The sequence below is a fragment of the Sciurus vulgaris genome (genome assembly GCF_902686455.1).
Source record: "Sciurus vulgaris genome assembly, chromosome: 12".
NCBI classification, from domain to species: Eukaryota; Metazoa; Chordata; class Mammalia; order Rodentia; family Sciuridae; genus Sciurus; species Sciurus vulgaris.
Genome location: NC_136473.1, coordinates 50384884 through 50404257, shown reverse-complemented (window position 1 = coordinate 50404257; position 19374 = coordinate 50384884). Strand labels below are relative to the sequence as shown.

The 19374-nt window shown below is 37.4% G+C and overlaps 1 protein-coding gene across 1 annotated transcript in view; it reads right to left on the bottom strand.

Annotated features, from left to right (window-relative positions):
• LOC306641943 (uncharacterized protein) overlaps window positions 1-19374 on the bottom strand; it is a gene marked incomplete at its 5' end in the record, with an annotated part of 437033 nt that overhangs the window by 183393 nt on the left and 234266 nt on the right. Inside the window, one exon of the mRNA XM_079107277.1 lies at window positions 18306-18509. Within this exon, the coding sequence (XP_078963403.1) occupies window positions 18380-18509 (130 nt within the window). The 3' untranslated portion in view covers window positions 18306-18379. The remainder of the gene's footprint in view (window positions 1-18305; window positions 18510-19374) is intronic.

Sequence of the window (19374 nt, the reverse complement as noted above, 5' to 3'; positions counted from 1 at the left end):
CCAAAGTAACTTTTAAAATAATGGTTAAAAAAATAAAACTGCTAAAATAATTTATGACCTAGTCTCTGTTAATTTGTACAAATTATGTAAGGATTTAACATAATATTCTGTATAATTTTTACCCCAAATAAGGTGGGCTAATTATTTACGGGGATAAATAATAGACAATGATTTTGAGGCTGTGCAAACCAAGATTTTAACAATTCAACAGTTATGTGACAAGTAGGAGTAGGGACAATTAGTATTTCATTCTACTCATGTACTTTATATATATATTTTTGCAAAGACTTTGTATTTCTTTTCTAACAGCAAACACATATTAAACAAAGGCCTATTGTTGAGCAGAACTAACCAAAAAAATCTACTTTTATGAATCATCAAGAAACCAAACTTCATTTTATTGTTAATGCTTTGTGATAGGTCAAAAAGGATAATTAAGATGTGATAAGAGATCAGCCAGCATGTCTTTGCTTATTTTCAGTCCAATGCAAACAACTGGACAAATGTACATGCACGTGAATACATACCCACAACTGAATTACTTTCTCTGTCTACATGTATAATAAGATTAACCTATGTTTGGCACATTAGGGGTTAGCACTCAAGAGCAACAATGACAATGTGGCTGGCACTAATTTTTTATTCTAGACAATACAGCTCAGATTTAAAAAGAAAAAAAGGAAGGAAGAAAGGAAAAAAGAAATCTAAGGCTCTTCTCCTATTGATACAGCAGGCTTTAGAAGACAAATCCCTATTAGTGTCAATGGTAGGTATATGTCTGAATTTCCCCCTATATTCGCTAGGCTAAAGGGGAAAATTTGACAGCTTACTCCCTAAAACCATGTACAACAGCAATAATCTTGTCTTTTCAGAATTTTCTACATGCAAGCTCCCCAAAATCTTGCGCTTAATGTATTTCACATTAAATTTGATTAGAGCAGAGTTGAATGATTTTTTTTAAAACCCTCAACGAATTGTTCCTTAATTAAGTTGGGTGATTTGTGATTGAAAAAGGATGTTAGATTTCTAGTTAGATAGGGCTCAGTTCACAGTTACTGATGGAAGAAAAATAAGATACAGAATTGAGTTTCAGAAATCAATGCAAAATAATAAAAAATTAAAAGGGAGGAGCAGTCTATCAATAGCACTGCTGTAACAAAGGGGAGGCTTGTTTTATATTGATTAGCTGCTGTTAAATAAGGTGTCACTGCTTCCCAACAGTGCAGGGTCTTGTAGGGTATTTTAATGCAAGGCGGGGCGGTGGGGGTGGGGTGGGGAGCAGTTTGGACACTACCAGAGCATCAATATTAGAGCTGTAAAAACGCTTGTAAATGCAATTCTGCAGCTCACCATCAGAGTACCTCTCTAACCAGTAAGCCATGGTAGTCTGGAAGAAAGAAAGTAGATTGCTGCTGCACAAAATTCCTCACTGGACCTTCTAGAGAGTACTAGGATTTGGTTCCTGTTAAGATGGAACTAACTTGAGAGGTTATTTCTGAATGCTGTCTAATGCAAGGCATTTACCACCTCACATCTATAGATTTCACAGCTTAAATAAATTATGCAGAACTTAACAGCCCCTTAGAAGATAGCTATCAGATACTCAAATCTGGTATTCAACCATAGTGGCAGTCATTTTCTTGAAAAATTGTCCTGCAATAGAACAGAATCTCTACAATTATCATCCATTTCATTATTTCATAATTTAAAAGCAAATATATACATAGGAGATGAAGATGAAGGTACATTATTATTATCTTCAGGATTCAAAATCATAGTAATGCTTAAAATTTAGCAGCAATAATGTTCTCACATGCAAGGACTAATTACCATATCCTAAAACAATATCTAATATACTCTAATCTCCTGAAGAAGAGTAATAGGAATTATACTTTCTTCTTTAGGGTCTTGATAGCAAAAAAGCAGGGTGAGAGAATCTACTACTTATAAGATTTATGTTTTTAGTCTTTGGGGTCATCATCTAAAAATTGGGGATGGTAGAATCTTCCCTTTCTAACTCACTGGGCTTTAGGGCAATAGACAAGCTAATGCCCATAGTAACATGATAAATTGTAAAGCAATATACTTACTTAAAATATTGCATTATTCTTTTCTGAAGAAAAAGCTGAACAAAAGGAGTAGGAAATCCTTCATGGGAACTAATATCTTCTAGTGGTTACTGCCAAGGAAACCAAAGACAGGTGGGACAAGAGCCCCAGAAATCATTTATTAAATGGAGCCTTCTACTAATCAGTTAATGTTTTTTTAAAATTTTTTTTCTTATTCCAGGGAATTTCAGCTATCTTAAACATGTGACAACCAAACAGGGTAACATTCGCAAAAATTGTGGTGAACAAGTGGGGTGGAGACAAAAAGTTTGGGAACAGGAAAATGGATGAAAGGCACATGATTAAGTCATAAATATAATGGAGCTGCTACATACCAGCTTACAAACGCTAACTGTACACACTTCTTCAACTTCACTTCTTGTGATGTTATGTGGATAGACTGAAATCAGCCAAGGTACAATAGTTTGCAACTCAGAAATTAGCAAGTATTAAACTCAAAACTTCTTTTTTTCCTCTAAGAGCTGTGAAATATTTGTCAACAGCACAGATGACCCCAAAACTTTGCCATAAACTTCATAGTACCCAAAAAAAAAAGGGAAGTGTTGTTTGTTACAGTCCAATGTCTGCAGAGTAATTTGTATCTAAGTTCTAGGAGGAATTTGTAACTATTATTTTTACAAAGCACAGGAATATCTTGCCTCAGTTTCTCACAAAGAAAGTACTATATGAGGGAGTAGATAACCCTCTCCAATTTTCCCATCTCTACAACATTGAGCAAAAACAACTGTTTTAAAAGCAGAAATATTTCAGCATCCCATATTTATACTGCCACTGTACCATAAGTCAAGAGGAAGTAAGTAAAGTTTTTGTTTCTTTTTTTTATTAATGAAAGAACAAAAGTTACTATTTTTTCAAAAGCACATTGTTAGTTAGCTTTCCATCACTGACAAAAGACCTGAGATAATCAGCTTATAAGGACCAAAGATTTATTTTGACTCACAGTTACTGGTGTTTCAGTCTACAGTTGGATGACTCTTGCTTTTGTGACTGAGAGGAGGCAAAACATGATGAACTGGGAGTAGGTGCTGCAGCAAAGTCTCTCACCTCACTGTGGTCATCTCATGATGGGCTGGAGAGCAATGAGAGGAGGAAGGAATGGAAATCCAATATCCCCTTCAAGGGTCCGCCCTCACTGACCTAACTTTCTCCCACTATGCTCCACCTCTTAAGTGTTCCACCCCCAATAGTGTCATGGTGGATGAGCAGGCCTTTAGCATACAGATGGGCCTTTGGGAGACATTTAAGACCCAAACTAGCATACACTGTTATCAAAATAAAGTTTAATGATATTGGAATTCTGAATCATCTACATATAGAGAGGAACTACCAGAGAAGTAGAGAAAAACAGGAGATATTAATTCTATGAATACTACCATTTCTCACAAGCAGGTCACAGTTTCTAAATGTATGAATAATTCTAGATTATTAATTTGATGTATATTGTTTCTGGTTAGCCTCTACTTTTATCTTCTTTTACTGTCAGAAAATCCCAATGTAATTTACATTTGTTCTATATATACTAGTTTTAATACATAGATATAAATTTTACAGAACAGGCTTTCTTCTTACTAGAAATATTAGTCTGCATTCAAAAATCTTCATTTTAGCTGTATAGGTATAAATAAGATTTATCTGCTCCTATTGAGCAATATTTTACGTCTTTTTCACTGAACTGATTCTCATAAAAGTATAGTGAGAGAAGGAAAAATAAATTTCATAATATTGGTAAATTGCCACCCTGTCTTCTAAGCTGGTTTATTTTAGCCCATTTTCTCTATTCTTCTTTCCTCTGCTCTTAATACAAGTGCTATTTGCTCAGAAAAGGATGTCAGCATCATTGGAATTTCAGAAAAGAAAAAACACTCGTCAACACTTTCACTTTCCTTCATTCTCACTCCTTTGTGCATTACAAAAGCACCTTTCAGAACACAAACACAGACACAGGTATCTTCCCTGCCACTCACATGTAACATTCAATCTCCAACTGCATCCTTTACTCTGCTAACTGTTAAACTACAATCCATTCATGCTCCTGATGAAAGAGCACTGCTTAAAATAATGGACATCATCAACTCTATCTCTTTTACATTACAAAGAATAATGGGCAAGGGAAAAGATTATCTTTCAGGAGTTTGGCAAGTACTTTACTAATTAAAATGATACAATATACACTGGAATAGTATTATTGGCTCTGGAAAAACTATATATACTCATTATGAGAAATTTAAAATAGAAAAATGTACAAGAAATAGCTATGAACTAAAATTACACAACTTTACCAGACAATAATCATTAACACTTCAAACCCCAGCACCCAAGTAGCTCTGTATGTATGCAAAGAAGGATACCTTCAATTTCCAAAGAGATTAAAAAAAGATAAAATTGTCAATGATGAATTTCCACAGGGCAGAATGAGTGCCACAAAGTTACCCTTTTCCATATGTATGCAAGTATTTAACAAATGGTTGAATAGTGACACTAGTGTAAGAGATGTAACTAAGTGTTGAAGACTGAAAAATAAATAAAACACAGTCTCTGCCTTCAGAGTCTACACAGGATCAGGGAGAGGTATGTAAAAACAGAATTACAAAATAGTATGATAGAAAAAAACTGAATCAAGACCCTCTAAATAAAATTAGGGAAAAAATTAACGGTTGATTAGGTTAAAAAAAAAAAAAGAGTTTGTCAGACTTTAACTTGAGGTATTCTGTTTTAGAGACTCAACGGATGAATAAATAATGTGGGTAGTAATACAATGGATTTTGCAGCAAACAAAAATCTTTGGCCAATGTAAGATGCCTTTGGTAAATTCAAGAAGTTTAAGTAATGCAGTATTTAGCAATATAATTCTATATTTCAGGAAAAAGCTCAGACCTGGAGTTATAAATGCACAGATGTTACATATGCATTGTAATTGAAGTCACAGCAGTGAATTATGTATATAGATGGATAGATATATATGTCTATATACAGAATATACTATAGAAATGTATATATATACACAGAATATACACTGTATATATACATATTTCTCTATATTCTCTATGGTAATTAATGCCACTCGAAATTCATGTATTAAAACTTAACTGCCATTATCATACTATTAAAAGGCTGGACTTTTCAAAAGCGATTAGATCATGATGACACAGTCCTCAGAAATGGTTAGCAACTACATAAAAAGACTAGAAAAACTAGTCTAGACCCTTTCTGGCTTCATGCCTTTAATGAGGTGAGGCATCATCTTGGAAGCAGAGACTAGTCCTACAAGACACTGAACATGCTGGTACCTTGTATCTTGACTTCCCAGCTCTGTGAGAAACAAATTTCTATTCCATATAAATTAACCGGCCTTAGGAATGCTGTTATATAATAGTATTAATGGAATACACACAACCCCTAACACTCACTCACACAGACACCTCCAGAATTTTAAAAACTTTTAATCATATATTTTATACTTCACTGGAGGAGAAAATATGCTATTTCTAAAACTTCAGAATGTAAAACTCTTCTGGGTGTAAATTAGAAGATACAAAATTCTTGTAAAAGATCCAAGTTTTCGATCATGAAATAGATTATTATCAAAGACAGTGAGGAGGGCTGGGGAGATAGCTCAGCTGGTAGAATGCTTGCCTCGCAAGCACAAGGTTCAATACCCAGTACCGCAAAAAAAAAAAAAAAAAAAAAAAAAAAGTGAGTTCCCTGTCACTAGAAGTGTTCAACTAGTTTTTGTGACATCTCCATCACAGAATTATGAAAAATAGACAAGATTTTAAACAACCATGGATTTTAGAGTCTGATGTATTTTCTGAACATTCTAAACCACAAATTTGTTCTCCTTATTTTGGACTTGTTCTTTGTGGCTCATTAATGAATGAAGGCATGCTATGAAGAAATACTACAAAGGGGATACATATAAGGTTTCACTTCCTTTAAATGAACAGATCTCTAGACTCTAAATGTACCAACGAAAACTATATACTAAGTTTCCACTCTGCTCTCTTCCCAAAAGTCATACTCAACCTACAAAGCTACCTTCATGAAACAAACATATAGCCTAGTATGACATAAAGTTAAATGATTAAACTATGGAAAAAAAGAAGTGATACAATAGTAATGCTGTGAAAACACAGGTCATATAACTCCTAGGACATTGGCCCTGGAAGATCAGTTAATGCGCAGTACACTGATTAGAAGCGAGTAGCTAGGGATGAAGAAGGGACTTGCACAGAGTCAGATCATAACTACACTGGACTTCATCTGAGACAAAGAAAAACTCTGAAATACTACAACCCAATGACTGAAATGAACAGATGTTAGAGAAATTGCCTGACTTCTCTCTGGAGAATGTTTAAAATTGATCCAACACAACTGCAACCATGATATCATCAGGGAATATGAGAAGCTGTTTTTAATTTTTTATGGCAACTCATTGAACACAAAGTGGCTGAAAAGAAGTGAGAAATACCAATGTTGAATGACTTCTAAAACTAAATTACAGTAACTCTAATTTGTGGGGCACTAGAAAGGCTATGTGTAATTTTCCAAATCAAACCAATAGACCAAATCCTGCCACAAGATCTTGGCCTCTTTCAATACAGTACAAACTCTCCAGCACATGACACCATTTGAGGTAACACTTAAAATGAGAAGTGTCAAATTCCAGAGATGGAGTATCTCCAGAAGAAAACCTATGCTATGATTGGATGGCAGTGGCTTGAATCTCTGCCTGTGAATTTTTTGATTTATATACAGAATGGCAATATAGTCTCTTGAGAAATGTACTTGGGTGGAACACTGTAAGCACTGAGTGCTGAAAGTGGCTTACCTCCCATCTAGCTATGGGCTCTGCAGGTGGCTACCCTTTTCCTAATCTTGTTTTCCTCATTTGAAGACATAGATAGTTAGATTAGATAATGCCTAAGTACATTTTCAATGTGAAAATTCCAAGGTGAAAAATAAAAATCAGTGATTTCATTTAATGACTTACTCTCTTTCCCTTAAGATAATAAATTTTCCCTTAAAATAATAATTATTTATTATATTTTTCCCCTAAATGTGTGGTCAACAATTTACAGAATATTATTTTGATGATTCAGAGATTGAAATAGCTTATATAAGAGTAATATCAAACCCGGTAAGCCAGTGATCATTCCAGTATTTACATACACAAATGCATTTAACCCTCAGAAACACCCTACAAAAGTAGGCATTATTATAATAATTTTACAGATAAGAATAAATATAACAATATAATTTCCACTTAAAAAGTTATCCTGCCAAACCTATGAATTTGATTATGTTACCTTGGAACCTCCCAATTCCTCTCTTGCCTACGGCTAATTCAGCCTCATCAATCTCCCTTATTTTTCCACATGGCCAAATGGTAATTATCCTGGAGACTGCTGAATTCACAAGAAAGTACTTAGACAAAGTGACTTATTCAGAAGAGAGATTAAAATTGTTCATAGAGAGTTTGGAATCTTCAGTTTCCAGGAGGATTTTGATCCTGGTTATTAAACACACACACACACACACACACACACACACACACACACACACACACACACACGCTTTATGATTTATGAAATAGGAAGGTCAAGGTCAAGGCAGGAACCACCAACATGTAGCAGGTGAGCAAAAGGAGACTGTGGATATGGTAGTATTTATCACCAATGTCCACTTTTCCAACACTCCTGGGAAGAGTACATTATATCCCTACAACATGGGAGTCAGACTTGGGCATATGACTTGCATTGGCCACTGGAACAAAGTGGCAAAAACCTTAGGAACATACTTGTTCTTTGTTGAACTCTCTTTTTCCCCTCTGCCACATATTTCAGAGAAGCTTCCCTGGTTGTGGGGATAAAAGAGTAAGAAACACAATCTAAAGTGCAACAGAAACATGTCTTTGATTTCTTGAGGCACTGAGACATTAATACAATGAGGAAAATAAGGAGGGCCCAGAAAGGTACGTGTTGAGAGTAAAATAAAGGAAAGAAGAGGGAAGGAAAATATTACATCAAGGACAATCAAATACAAATGAATAGACTAGGGAAAGAAATCTAGTAGAGTAGAGAAAGGAGGATGGGAGAAGGGAAAGCAGACAAGAGGCAATGGGGGAGAGAAAAGGATGAGATCAAAAACCAAAATCCTTAGCAAATACAAAACAATAGAGATACTACCCCGTATTCTACCACATCATAATGGAATGAAATCAGAAATCAATAATAAAATAAAAAATAGAAATTACTCCAATACCTAGAAACTAAATAATACATTACTGAGTAATGCATGGATAGCAGAAGACATCAGGGAAGAGATAAAAAAAATAATTAGAGGTAAACAACATCGACACAACATATCAAAATCTCTGGGACACTATGAAATCAGTACTAAGAGGAAAATTCACTGCATTGAACTCATGCATTAAAAGTATAAAAAGTCAACAAATAAATGACCTAACATATATCAAAGCCCTAGAAAAAGAAGAACAGGTCAACACCAAAAATAGGAAAAGAAAGGAAATAATTAAAATAAGAGCTGAAATCAATGAAACTGAAACAAAAGAAACAATTGAAAAAATAGACAAAACAAAAAGTTGGTTCCTAGGAAAAAATAAACAAAATTGGTAAACCCTTAGCCACATCAACAAAAAGAAGGATAGAGAAAACTCAACTTACTAAAATTTGTGATGAAAAAGAAAATATCATGATGGACACTACTGAAATACAAAACATAATTAGAAGCTATTTTGAAAATTTATACTCCAACAAAATAAAACATTTCAAAGGCAAATTTCTAGAGATATAGGATCCACTCAAACTGAATTAACTTCAAACAGACCAATTTCAAGCAACGAAATAGAAGAAGGCATCAAAAGTCTACCAAACAAGAAAAGCCCAGGACCAGATGGATTCTTGGCCAAGGTCTACAAGACCTTCGAAGAAGAACTAATTCCAATACTCCTCAAAGTATTCCATAAAATGGAAAAGGAGGGAACCCTTCCAAACTCATTCTATGAAGCTAGTATCACCCTGATACCCAAAACAGACAAAGACAGTAAGGAAAGAAAACTTTAGACCAATATCCCTGATGAACACAGACGCAAAAATTCTTAACAAAATTCTGGCAAATTGCATACAAAAACATATTTAAAAGACAGTGCACCATGATCAAGGGGGTTTCATCCCAGGAACGCAAGGTTAGTTCAACATCTAGAAATCAATAAGTGTAATTCACCACATCAACAGACTTAAAGTTAAGAATCGTGATTATTTCAATAGATGCAGAAAAAGCATTTGATAAAATACAGAACCTCTTCATGCTTAAAACACTAGAAAAACTAGGGATAGTAGGAACACTAGGAACCTCAACATTGATAGTAGGAACCTCAACATTGTAAAGGCTATCTATGCTAAGCTCAAGACCAACATCATTCTAAATTGAGAAAAACTGAAAGCATTCCCTATAAAAATTGGAACAGGAGAGGTATGCCCTCTTTCCCCACCTCTATTCAACGTCATCCTTGAAACTCTAGTTATGGCCATTGGACACACCAAAGAATTAAAGGAATACAAATAGGAAAAGAAGAACTCAAGTTATCACTATTTGCTAATGACATGATTTTGTATTTAGAGGATCCAAAAAACTCTACCAGAAAACTTCTAGAACTAATAAGTGAATTCAGCAAAGTAACAGGATATAAAATCAACACTCATGAATCTAATGCATTTCTATTCGTAAGTGACAAATCCTCTGCAAGAGAAACTAGGAAAACTACCTAATTCACAACAGCCACACACACACACACACACACACACACACAAATAATATAGTTGGGAATCACTCTAACAAAAATGAGGTAAAAGACCTCTACCACAAAAACTAAAGAACACTAAAGAAAGAAATTAACAATAACTTTAGAAGATGGAAAGATCTCCCATGTTCTTGGATTGACAGAATTAATACTGTCAAAATGGACATACTACCAAAAGTGTTGTACAGATTCAAGGCAATTCCAATTAAAATCCCAATGACCTTCATAGAAATAGAGAAACCAATAGTGAAATTCATTTGTAAAAATAAGAGACCCAGAATAGCCAAAGCAATCCTTAGCAGGAGGCATCACAATACCAGACTTTAAACTATAATACAAAGTCAGAGTAACAAAAACAGCATGGCACTGGCACCTAAATAGGCAGGTAGACCAATGGTAAAGAAGAGAAGACACAGAGACAAACCCTCATAAGTACAGTCATCTCATATTAGACAAAGGTGCCAAAAGCATACAATGGAGAAAAGATAGCCTCTTCAGCAAATTTGCTTCAACATACAGCAAAAACATGTATCAGAAGGAACACACAAGTAACACAGATGGCAACGATCTCCTGTCTCTACTATCCTTAACAAAAACTTTTTTATCATAAGTGGTTGAAATATGTTTGTGTAGAGAGCACCACATCACATTTAATCCCTGTGCCCCATAAAAACACTTTCAGAAGTAGTCAGTGAACACTGATAATGGATATGACAAGTCATCCTAATTTACTGAAAACTAAATTTACTGAAAATTGATATAGCAAGTTTTAAGTAATCCTGTTTCATCTAGTTTGAGTTGATGAGATGCTTGAAAGTAATGAAGCTGTATTTCTCTAGAACCAGTCTAGAACTTTAAATTTACAATAGACCATTACCTAGGTAGCAAAGTGAGCGCATATTTAAAAAGACTATATCCTGTTTTGGAAGATGGCGGCCTAGAGGGTGGCTGCATTACGTGTTGCTCCAGAACTCAGGATTCAAGAGAGGAGATATTGAGACGCTTGGGACCAACTCAAAGTAGCCGGGTGACTCTCACCCCCTGGGGGGGCATCCCGGATGGGACGGGGGTCCCGGAACGCAGAAACTTTGTGAAGTAGAACTGCCGGCGAGACGCCCCTCCCCCCGCTGGAGCAGTGAACTCGGACAGCTGGGAGCGCCGTAGAGGAGGCCGCTCGGCACAGCGCTGGGACTCGGAGCAGCCACTGGGGCTCCGGCGGCTGCCCGGTGGAGGAGTGGCAGGGAGAACTGTGTGGACTCAGGACACCGGGGCCTGCCCTGAGGAGGAGGAGAGGAGCGTGGCCACTTGGATTCGGAGAGACTGCACCAGAGCTGCAGGCGGTTGCCAGAGGAGAAGCCGCGCGGCGAGCTGTTTGGAATCAGAACGACGCTTCTGAACACCGGGGCCTGCCCTGAGGACAAGGAGGAAGAGGAGCGGCCGCTTGGATTCGGGTGACTACACGGGAACTACAGGCGGTTGCCAGAGAAGGGGCTGCGTGGCGAGCTGTTTGGACTCTGACCACTTCTGAACCCCGGGGCCTGCCCGGAGGAGTAGGAGAAGGAGGAGAAGGAGCGCGGCTGGTCCTTTGGACTCGCAGTGACTGCATTAGCGCTCCAGGCGGCTGCTCAGAGGAGAAGGCGAGTGGTGAGTTGTTCGGTCTTAAAGTGACAGCTCCTGAACACAGGGGGGCTGCCTGGAGGAGAAGCGTGGTGTGACGCTTGGTCTTGAGGGGCCACACCAGAGCTCCGGGCGGTGCCCAGAGGACCCGTGCAGCGGGTCACGTGGATTCAGAGCCACTCAGAGGGACTGCTCCTGAACACCCGGGGGGTTATCTGGAGAAGGAGGAGGAACGGGGAGGGTCACTTCGACTCGGAGTGATTGATTGCCCCGGGCTACGGGTGGTTGGTGGGAGGAGGAGGCACGAAGTGAGTTTCTTGGACTCCTAGTGACCGCACCGGCATACTGGGCGGCTGTCTGGAGGAAGAGGCCTGTGGCGGGTCTCTGGGACTCAGAGCGATTGTTCGGGGCCACAGGTGGCTGCTCAGAGGAGGGGCCACGCAGCCAGGCGATTAGGTGCAGAACAGGGTCCCAGGATCTAGGCGGCTTCTGGGTGGAAGAGCCGCACAGAGACAGGCTTAGGGCGGAGCGAAGGTTCCAGGCCTATGGGCAAATTCTCTGAGGAGGGGCAGCCTAAGGAGATTCATCTGCGAAGGGTGAGGCTCCCAGGCCCAGGAAGTAGGGCCGGGCCCCTGGAAACTTTGCAGAGGAAGGCAGCCCAGCCCAGGCGGTAGCTGTAAATTGAGGGGAACCTCTAGGAGGAAACTGACCAGCGAGACCTCCCCACTGGGTGAGTCTTCCCTGCCTGGTGAGGTTTCCCCACAAGGACGGTAAAACCAGAGACACAGGCCCAAACAGGCCTTGCCTCAGCCCACAGCCTAGGTCCCCTTTGGATGACCATTGGTCAACAAGTGGAGGCACCTCTGCCCACTAGCAGGGAATATACCCCACCTGAAGGCCACCACTCCTAGAGAGGCAGCTTCCTTGTGGAGCACCGCATTATCAACCTCCTCCAAGACTTCAGCCTACTGAAGGCTAAGAGGGGATATATATAGAAATCTTCAGGGTCATTGTAAATCAACAGAGGAAATCTGCAATATCTCAGCGGTCCACTGATATCTAAACAACATGAGAAAACAAGGAAAGAAAATGCTGCAAACAAATCTAGATGTTACATCAATAAAACCCAATGACAGCATGGCAGAAGAAATGACAGAAAAGGAGTTCAGAATGTACATAATTAAAATGATCAGAGAAGCAAACGAGGAGATGAAAGAGCAAATGCAAGCATTGAATGATGAGATGAAAGAGCAAATGCAAGCATTGATTGATCGCACCTATCGACAGTTAAAAGAGCAAATACAGGAAGCAAAAGATCATTTCAATAAAGAGTTAGAGATATTGAAAAAAAACCAAACAGAAATCCTTGACATGAAGGAAACAATAAACCAAATTAAGAACTCCATAGAAAGCATATCCAATAGGATAGAACACCTGGAAGACAGAACCTCAGACATTGAAGACAAAATATTTAACCTTGAAAACAAAGCTGAACAAACAGAGAAGATGGTAAGAAATCATGAACAGAATCTACAAGAACTATGGGATATCATGAAAAGGCCAAATTTAAGAATTATTGGGATTGAGGAAGGCCTAGAGAAACAAGCCAAAGGAATGAACAACCTATTCAATGAAATAATATCAGAAAATTTCCCAAATCTGAAGAATGAAATGGAAAATCAAGTTCAAGAGGCTTACAGGACTCCAAATACACAAAATTACAACAGACCCACACCAAGGCACATTATAATGAAAATACCTAACATACAAAATAAAGACAGAATTTTAAAGGCTGTGAGAGAAAAGAACCAAATTACATTCAGGGGGAAACCAATACGCATATCAGCAGATTTTTCAATCCAGACCCTAAAAGCTAGAAGGTCCTGGAACAACATTTTTCAAGCCCTGAAAGAAAATGGATGCCAACCAAGAATCTTATACCCAGCAAAACTTACCTTCAAATTTGACGATGAAATAAAATCCTTCCATGATAAACAAAAGCTAAAAGAATTTACAAAAAGAAAGCCAGCATTACAGAACATTCTCAACAAAATATTCCATGAGGAAGAGATGAAAAACAAAGAAGCAAATCAGCAAAGGGAGGAATTATCCGAAAGGAATTGTCAAATAAAGGAGGAAACAAGTTGTGTCAAACAAATAAATAAACAAAATTTTAAAAATGAACGAAATGACCGGGAAACCAAATCATTTCTCTATAATAACCCTGAATGTTAATGGCCTGAATTCATCAATCAAAAGACATAGACTGGCAGACTGGATTAAAAAGAAAGATCCAACAATATGTTGCCTGCAAGAGACTCACCTCATAGAAAAAGATACCCATAGATTAAAGGTGAAAGGATGGGGAAAAACATACCATGCACATGGACTCAGCAAAAAAGCTGGAGTATCCATCCTCATTTCAGATAATGTGGACTTCAAGCCAAAGTTAGTCAGAAGGGATAAAGAAGGTCATTTCATACTGCTTAAGGGAAGCATAAATCAGCAAGATATAACAATCATAAACATCTATGCCCCAAACAGTGGCTCATCTATGTATGTCAAACAAATCCTTCTCAATTTCAGAAACCAAATAGACCACAACACAATAATACTAGGTGATTTTAACACGCCGCTCTCACCACTGGACAGATCTTCCAGACAAAAATTGAGCAAAGAAACCATAGATCTCAACAACACAATCAATAATTTAGACTTAACGGACATTTATAGAATATTCCATCCAACCAAGAGTGAATACACTTTCTTCTCAGCAGCACATGGATCCTTCTCTAAAATAGACCATATATTATGCCACAAAGCTAATGTTAGCAAATACAAGAAGATAGAGACACTAGCATGTATTCTATCAGATCATAATGGATTGAAGTTAGAAATAAATGAAAGAGTAAAACACAGAAACTATTCCAACATCTGGAGATTAAACAATATGCTATTACATGATGAATGGATAACAGAAGATATTAGGAAGGAAATTAAAAAATTCTTAGAGGTAAATGAGAACAAAGAAACATCATATCAAAATCTCTGGGACACTATGAAAGCAGTACTTAGAGGGAAATTTATTTCATGGAGCGCATTTAATAAAAGAAGTAAAACTCAACAAATAAACAACCTAACACTACAGCTCAAAGCCCTAGTAAAAGCAGAACAGACCAGCACCAAAAATAGTAGAAGACAGGAAATAGTTAAACTCAGAGCTGAAATCAATGAAATTCAAACAAAAGAAACAATACAAAAAATTGACAAAATAAATAGTTGGTTCTTCGAAAAAATAAACAAAATTGATAAACCTTTAGCCACACTAACAAAGAGAAGACGAGAGAAAACCCAAATCACTAAAATTCGGAATGAACAAGGAAATATCACAACAGACAGGATGGAAATACAAAACATAATTAGAAGCTATTTTGAAAATCTATACTCCAACAAAATAGAAAATTTCGAAGACATCAACAGGTTTCTAGAGACATATGAATTGCCTAAACTGAATGAGGAGGACATAAACAATTTAAATAGACCAATTTCAAGTACTGAAATAGAAGAAGTCATCAAAAGCCTACCAACAAAGAAAAGTCCGGGACCAGATGGGTTCTCAGCCGAGTTCTACAAAACCTTTAAGGAAGAGCTCATTCCAATACTTCTCAAAGTATTCCATAAAATAGAAGAGGAGGGAACCCTCCCAAACTCATTCTATGAAGCCAATATCACACTGATACCTAAACCAGACAGAGACTCATCAAGGAAAGAAAATTTCAGACCAATATCCTTAATGAACATCGACGCAAAAATTCTCAACAAAATATTAGCAAATCGCATACAAAAACATATTAAAAAGATAGTGCACCATGATCAAGTGGGTTTCATCCCAGGGATGCAAGGTTGGTTCAACATCAGGAAATCAATAAACGTAATTCACCATATTAATAGACTTAAAGTCAAGAATCACATGATTATTTCAATAGATGCAGAAAAAGCATTTGATAAAATACAGCACCCCTTCATGCTCAAAACACTAGAAAAAATAGGGATAGTGGGAACATTCCTTAATATTGTAAAGGCCATTTATGCTAAGCCCATGGCTAATATCATTCTAAATGGTGAAAAACAAAGCATTCCCCCTAAAAACTGGAACAAGGCAGGGATGCCCTCTTTCACCACTTCTATTCAACATTGTTCTTGACACTCTGGCCAGAGCAATTAGACAAACCAAAGAAATTAAAGGGATACGAATTGGAAAAGAAGAACTCAAACTATCCCTGTTCGCTGATGACATGATTATATATTTAGAGGAACCTGGAAATTCCACCAGAAAACTCTTAGAACTCATAAGTGATTTCAGTAAAGTAGCAGGTTACAAGATCAATGCCCATAAATCCAACGCATTTTTATACATAAGTGATGAATCTTCAGAAAGAGAAATTAGGAAAACTACCCCATTCACAATAGCCTCGAAAAAAATAAAATACTTGGGAATCAATCTCACAAAAGAGGTGAAAGACCTCTACAATGAGAACTATACAACACTAAAGAAAGAAATTAAAGAACACCTTAGAAGATGGAAAGATCTTCCATGTTCTTGGATAGGAAGAATTAATATTGTCAAAATGGCCATACTACCTAATGTGCTATACAAATTCAATGCAATTCCAATTAAAATCCCAATGACGTACCTTACAGAAATAGAGCAGGCAATTATGAAATTCATCTGGAAGAATAAGAAACCCAGAATAGCTAAAGCAATCCTTAGCAGGAAGAGTGAAACAGGGGGTATTGCAATACCAGATCTTCAACTCTACTACAAAGCAATAGTAACAAAAACGGCATGGTATTGGTACCAAAATAGAAAGGTAGATCAATGGTACAGAATAGAGGACACGGACACAAACCCAAATAAATACAATTTTCTCATACTAGACAAAGGGGCCAAAAATATGCAATGGAGAAAAGATAGCCTCTTCAACAAATGGTGCTGGGAGAATTGGAAATCCATATGCAACAGAATGAAACTAAACCCATATCTCTCACCATGCACGAAACTAAACTCAAAATGGATTAAGGACCTCGGAATCAGACCAGAGACCCTGCAGATTATAGAAGAAAAAGTAGGTCCAAATCTTCACCTTGTTGGTCTAGGACCAGACTTCCTTAACAGGACTCCCATAGCACAAGAAATAAAAGCTAGAATCAACCACTGGGATAGATTCAAACTGAAAAGCTTTCTCTCAGCAAAGGAAACTATCAGCAATGCGAAGAAAGAGCCTACAGAGTGGGAGAATATCTTTGCCAATCATACTTCAGATAGAGCACTAATCTCCAGAATCTATAAAGAACTCAAAAAACTCTACTCCAAGAATTCAAACAGTCCAGTCAACAAATGGGCTAAGGAAATGAATAGACACTTCACAGAAGAAGATCTACAAGCAATCAACAAACATATGGAAAAATGTTCAACATCTCTAGTAATAAGAGAAATGCAAATCAAAACCACCCTAAGATTCCATCTCACCCCAATTAGAATGGCGATTATCAAGAATACGAGCAACAACAGGTGTTGGCGAGGATGTGGGGAGAAAGGTACACTCATACACTGCTGGTGGGGCTGCAAATTAGTGCAGCCACTATGGAAAGCAGTGTGGAGATTCCTTAGAAAACTTGGAATGGACCCTCCATTTGACCCAGCTATCCCACTCCTTGGCCTATACCCAAAGGACTTAAAATCTGCATACTACAGAAATACAGCCACATCAATGTTCATAGCTGCTCAATTCACAATAGCCAGACTGTGGAACCAACCTAGATGCCCTTCAATTGATGAGTGGATAAAGAAACTGTGGTATATATATACTATGGAATATTACTCACCCATAAAGAATGATAAAATTATGACATTTGCAGGCAAATGGATGAAATTGGAGAATATCATGCTAAGTGAGATAAGCCAATCTCAAAAAGCCAAAGGACGAATGATATCGCTAATAAGTGGAGGTTGACACATAATGGGGGGGAGGGAAGGGTTAGAGTTAGGGTTAGGGAGGGGGGCAAGTATGGAGGAAGGAAGTACTGTATAGAGGGTAAAGAGGGGTGGGAGGGGCGGGGGGAAGGGAAAAAATAACAGAATGAATCAAACAACATTGCTCTATGTAAATTTATGATTACACAAATGGTATGCCTTTACGCCATGTACAAACAGAGAAACAACATGTATCCCATTTGTTTACAATAAAAAAAAAAAAAAAAAAAAAGACTATATCCTATGAGGAAAAAAAATCAGTAAAATCCATCTGCTTTTATAACTTACTCAATTGCATTTCATTTCCTTTTATTTTTTTCTAAAAAAGCCTTAGAAAAGAATGGTTTGGGGCTGGGGTGTGGCTCAGGGGCAAAGTGCTCACTTAGCATGTGGAAGGCCCTGGGTTCCATCCTCAGCACCACATAAAGTCAAATAAATAAAATACAGGGATTGTGTCTATCTACAACTGTGCAACACTTCCTGCCTGCACCACTGCCTCAGGATAGATCTCTAAATTTAAAGGGCTGTTACACAATCTATCAAAAATGTGTATGAAAGCACCATTTGGAAGAAACAAAATTACCCAATTCTTTGTGTCTTTAGATATTAGAAGAAAAACTTAACAGAAAGAAATCTGTTTAATATTTTACAGAAGCATTTTATACTTAATCTGCTACTTTAAAACAGTTATTTATTCCAGAATTACCTTTATACTTTGAGGCAAAGTAACTTCTGTTGCTCTACAATGCTGGACAAGATCTTGAGCCTCTTCCTGCACGTTCAAATGATCTGCCTAGGTAAAGGGTTGAGAAGAGGTGACAAGGAGTCGAGTTTTAATACTCCAGTCCACAGATAACTCAGTATTTTCTGAGGACAGACTATCCGATTCAGAGAATGATCGGGATAAAGCCTTTTAAAAGAAAAAGAAAACAACACAAAAATCAGAGTTTCCAGAAAAACCCTTCAATCTAAAGATTTTATTAACTAACATATTCACAGTCTCTTTAATAGCAAAATTACATGAATTATACACTAAATATCATTAAAAAAATCATACCTCCTGAAAAATTCTAGAAGGAGCTAAATTAATCTATTAATAGTAGTTTCTGCTAAGAGGCAAAAACTTGTTGGAATGGAGCATATTTCACTTTTTAGGTTTTACTTAAAAGAACTAACACTTTACAGAGTACTACAGATGTTGTTATCAAAGTAGAAATCTTCCCAATGTCTGAAAAAGTACCTAAAGCCTTTGAAACTGGAACTTGGGCTAAGCTGCTCTTCCTGCAGGTAACTTTAGGAACCCTTAAAGGCCATTTTTAAGAAACATTTTCTGATCTCAAAAATCTGCCATTAACCCACTTTGCTGTCTTTTCAAGTCAATATTATTCACATTACAAGAATTCTCGGGCTGGGGAGATAGCTTAGTTGGTAAAGAGCTTGCCTTGCGAACACAAGGCCCTGGGTTCCATCCCCAGCACCGCAAAAAAAAAAAAAAAAAAAAAAAAAAAAAATTCTTTTAGGTAAGGCAGTCTTAGGCAAAGAGGAGAGATTGAGTCTTGTGGCATTTTGACAGCCTGCAACCATTAGAAACAATCATACGTTTACCAAATGATCCCAACATAAGTACTTGTAGGTGTTGGGGAAGTGGACAGCAAGGTTCGGTGCTATGCCATAACTTGTGGAGGTAACTGGAGGATTTGTTTTGAAGATTTAATAAAGGATCAAGTTGAAGAAGTACCTTAGTATGGAGGGGTTCCTCTGAGTGATGAGCTCAA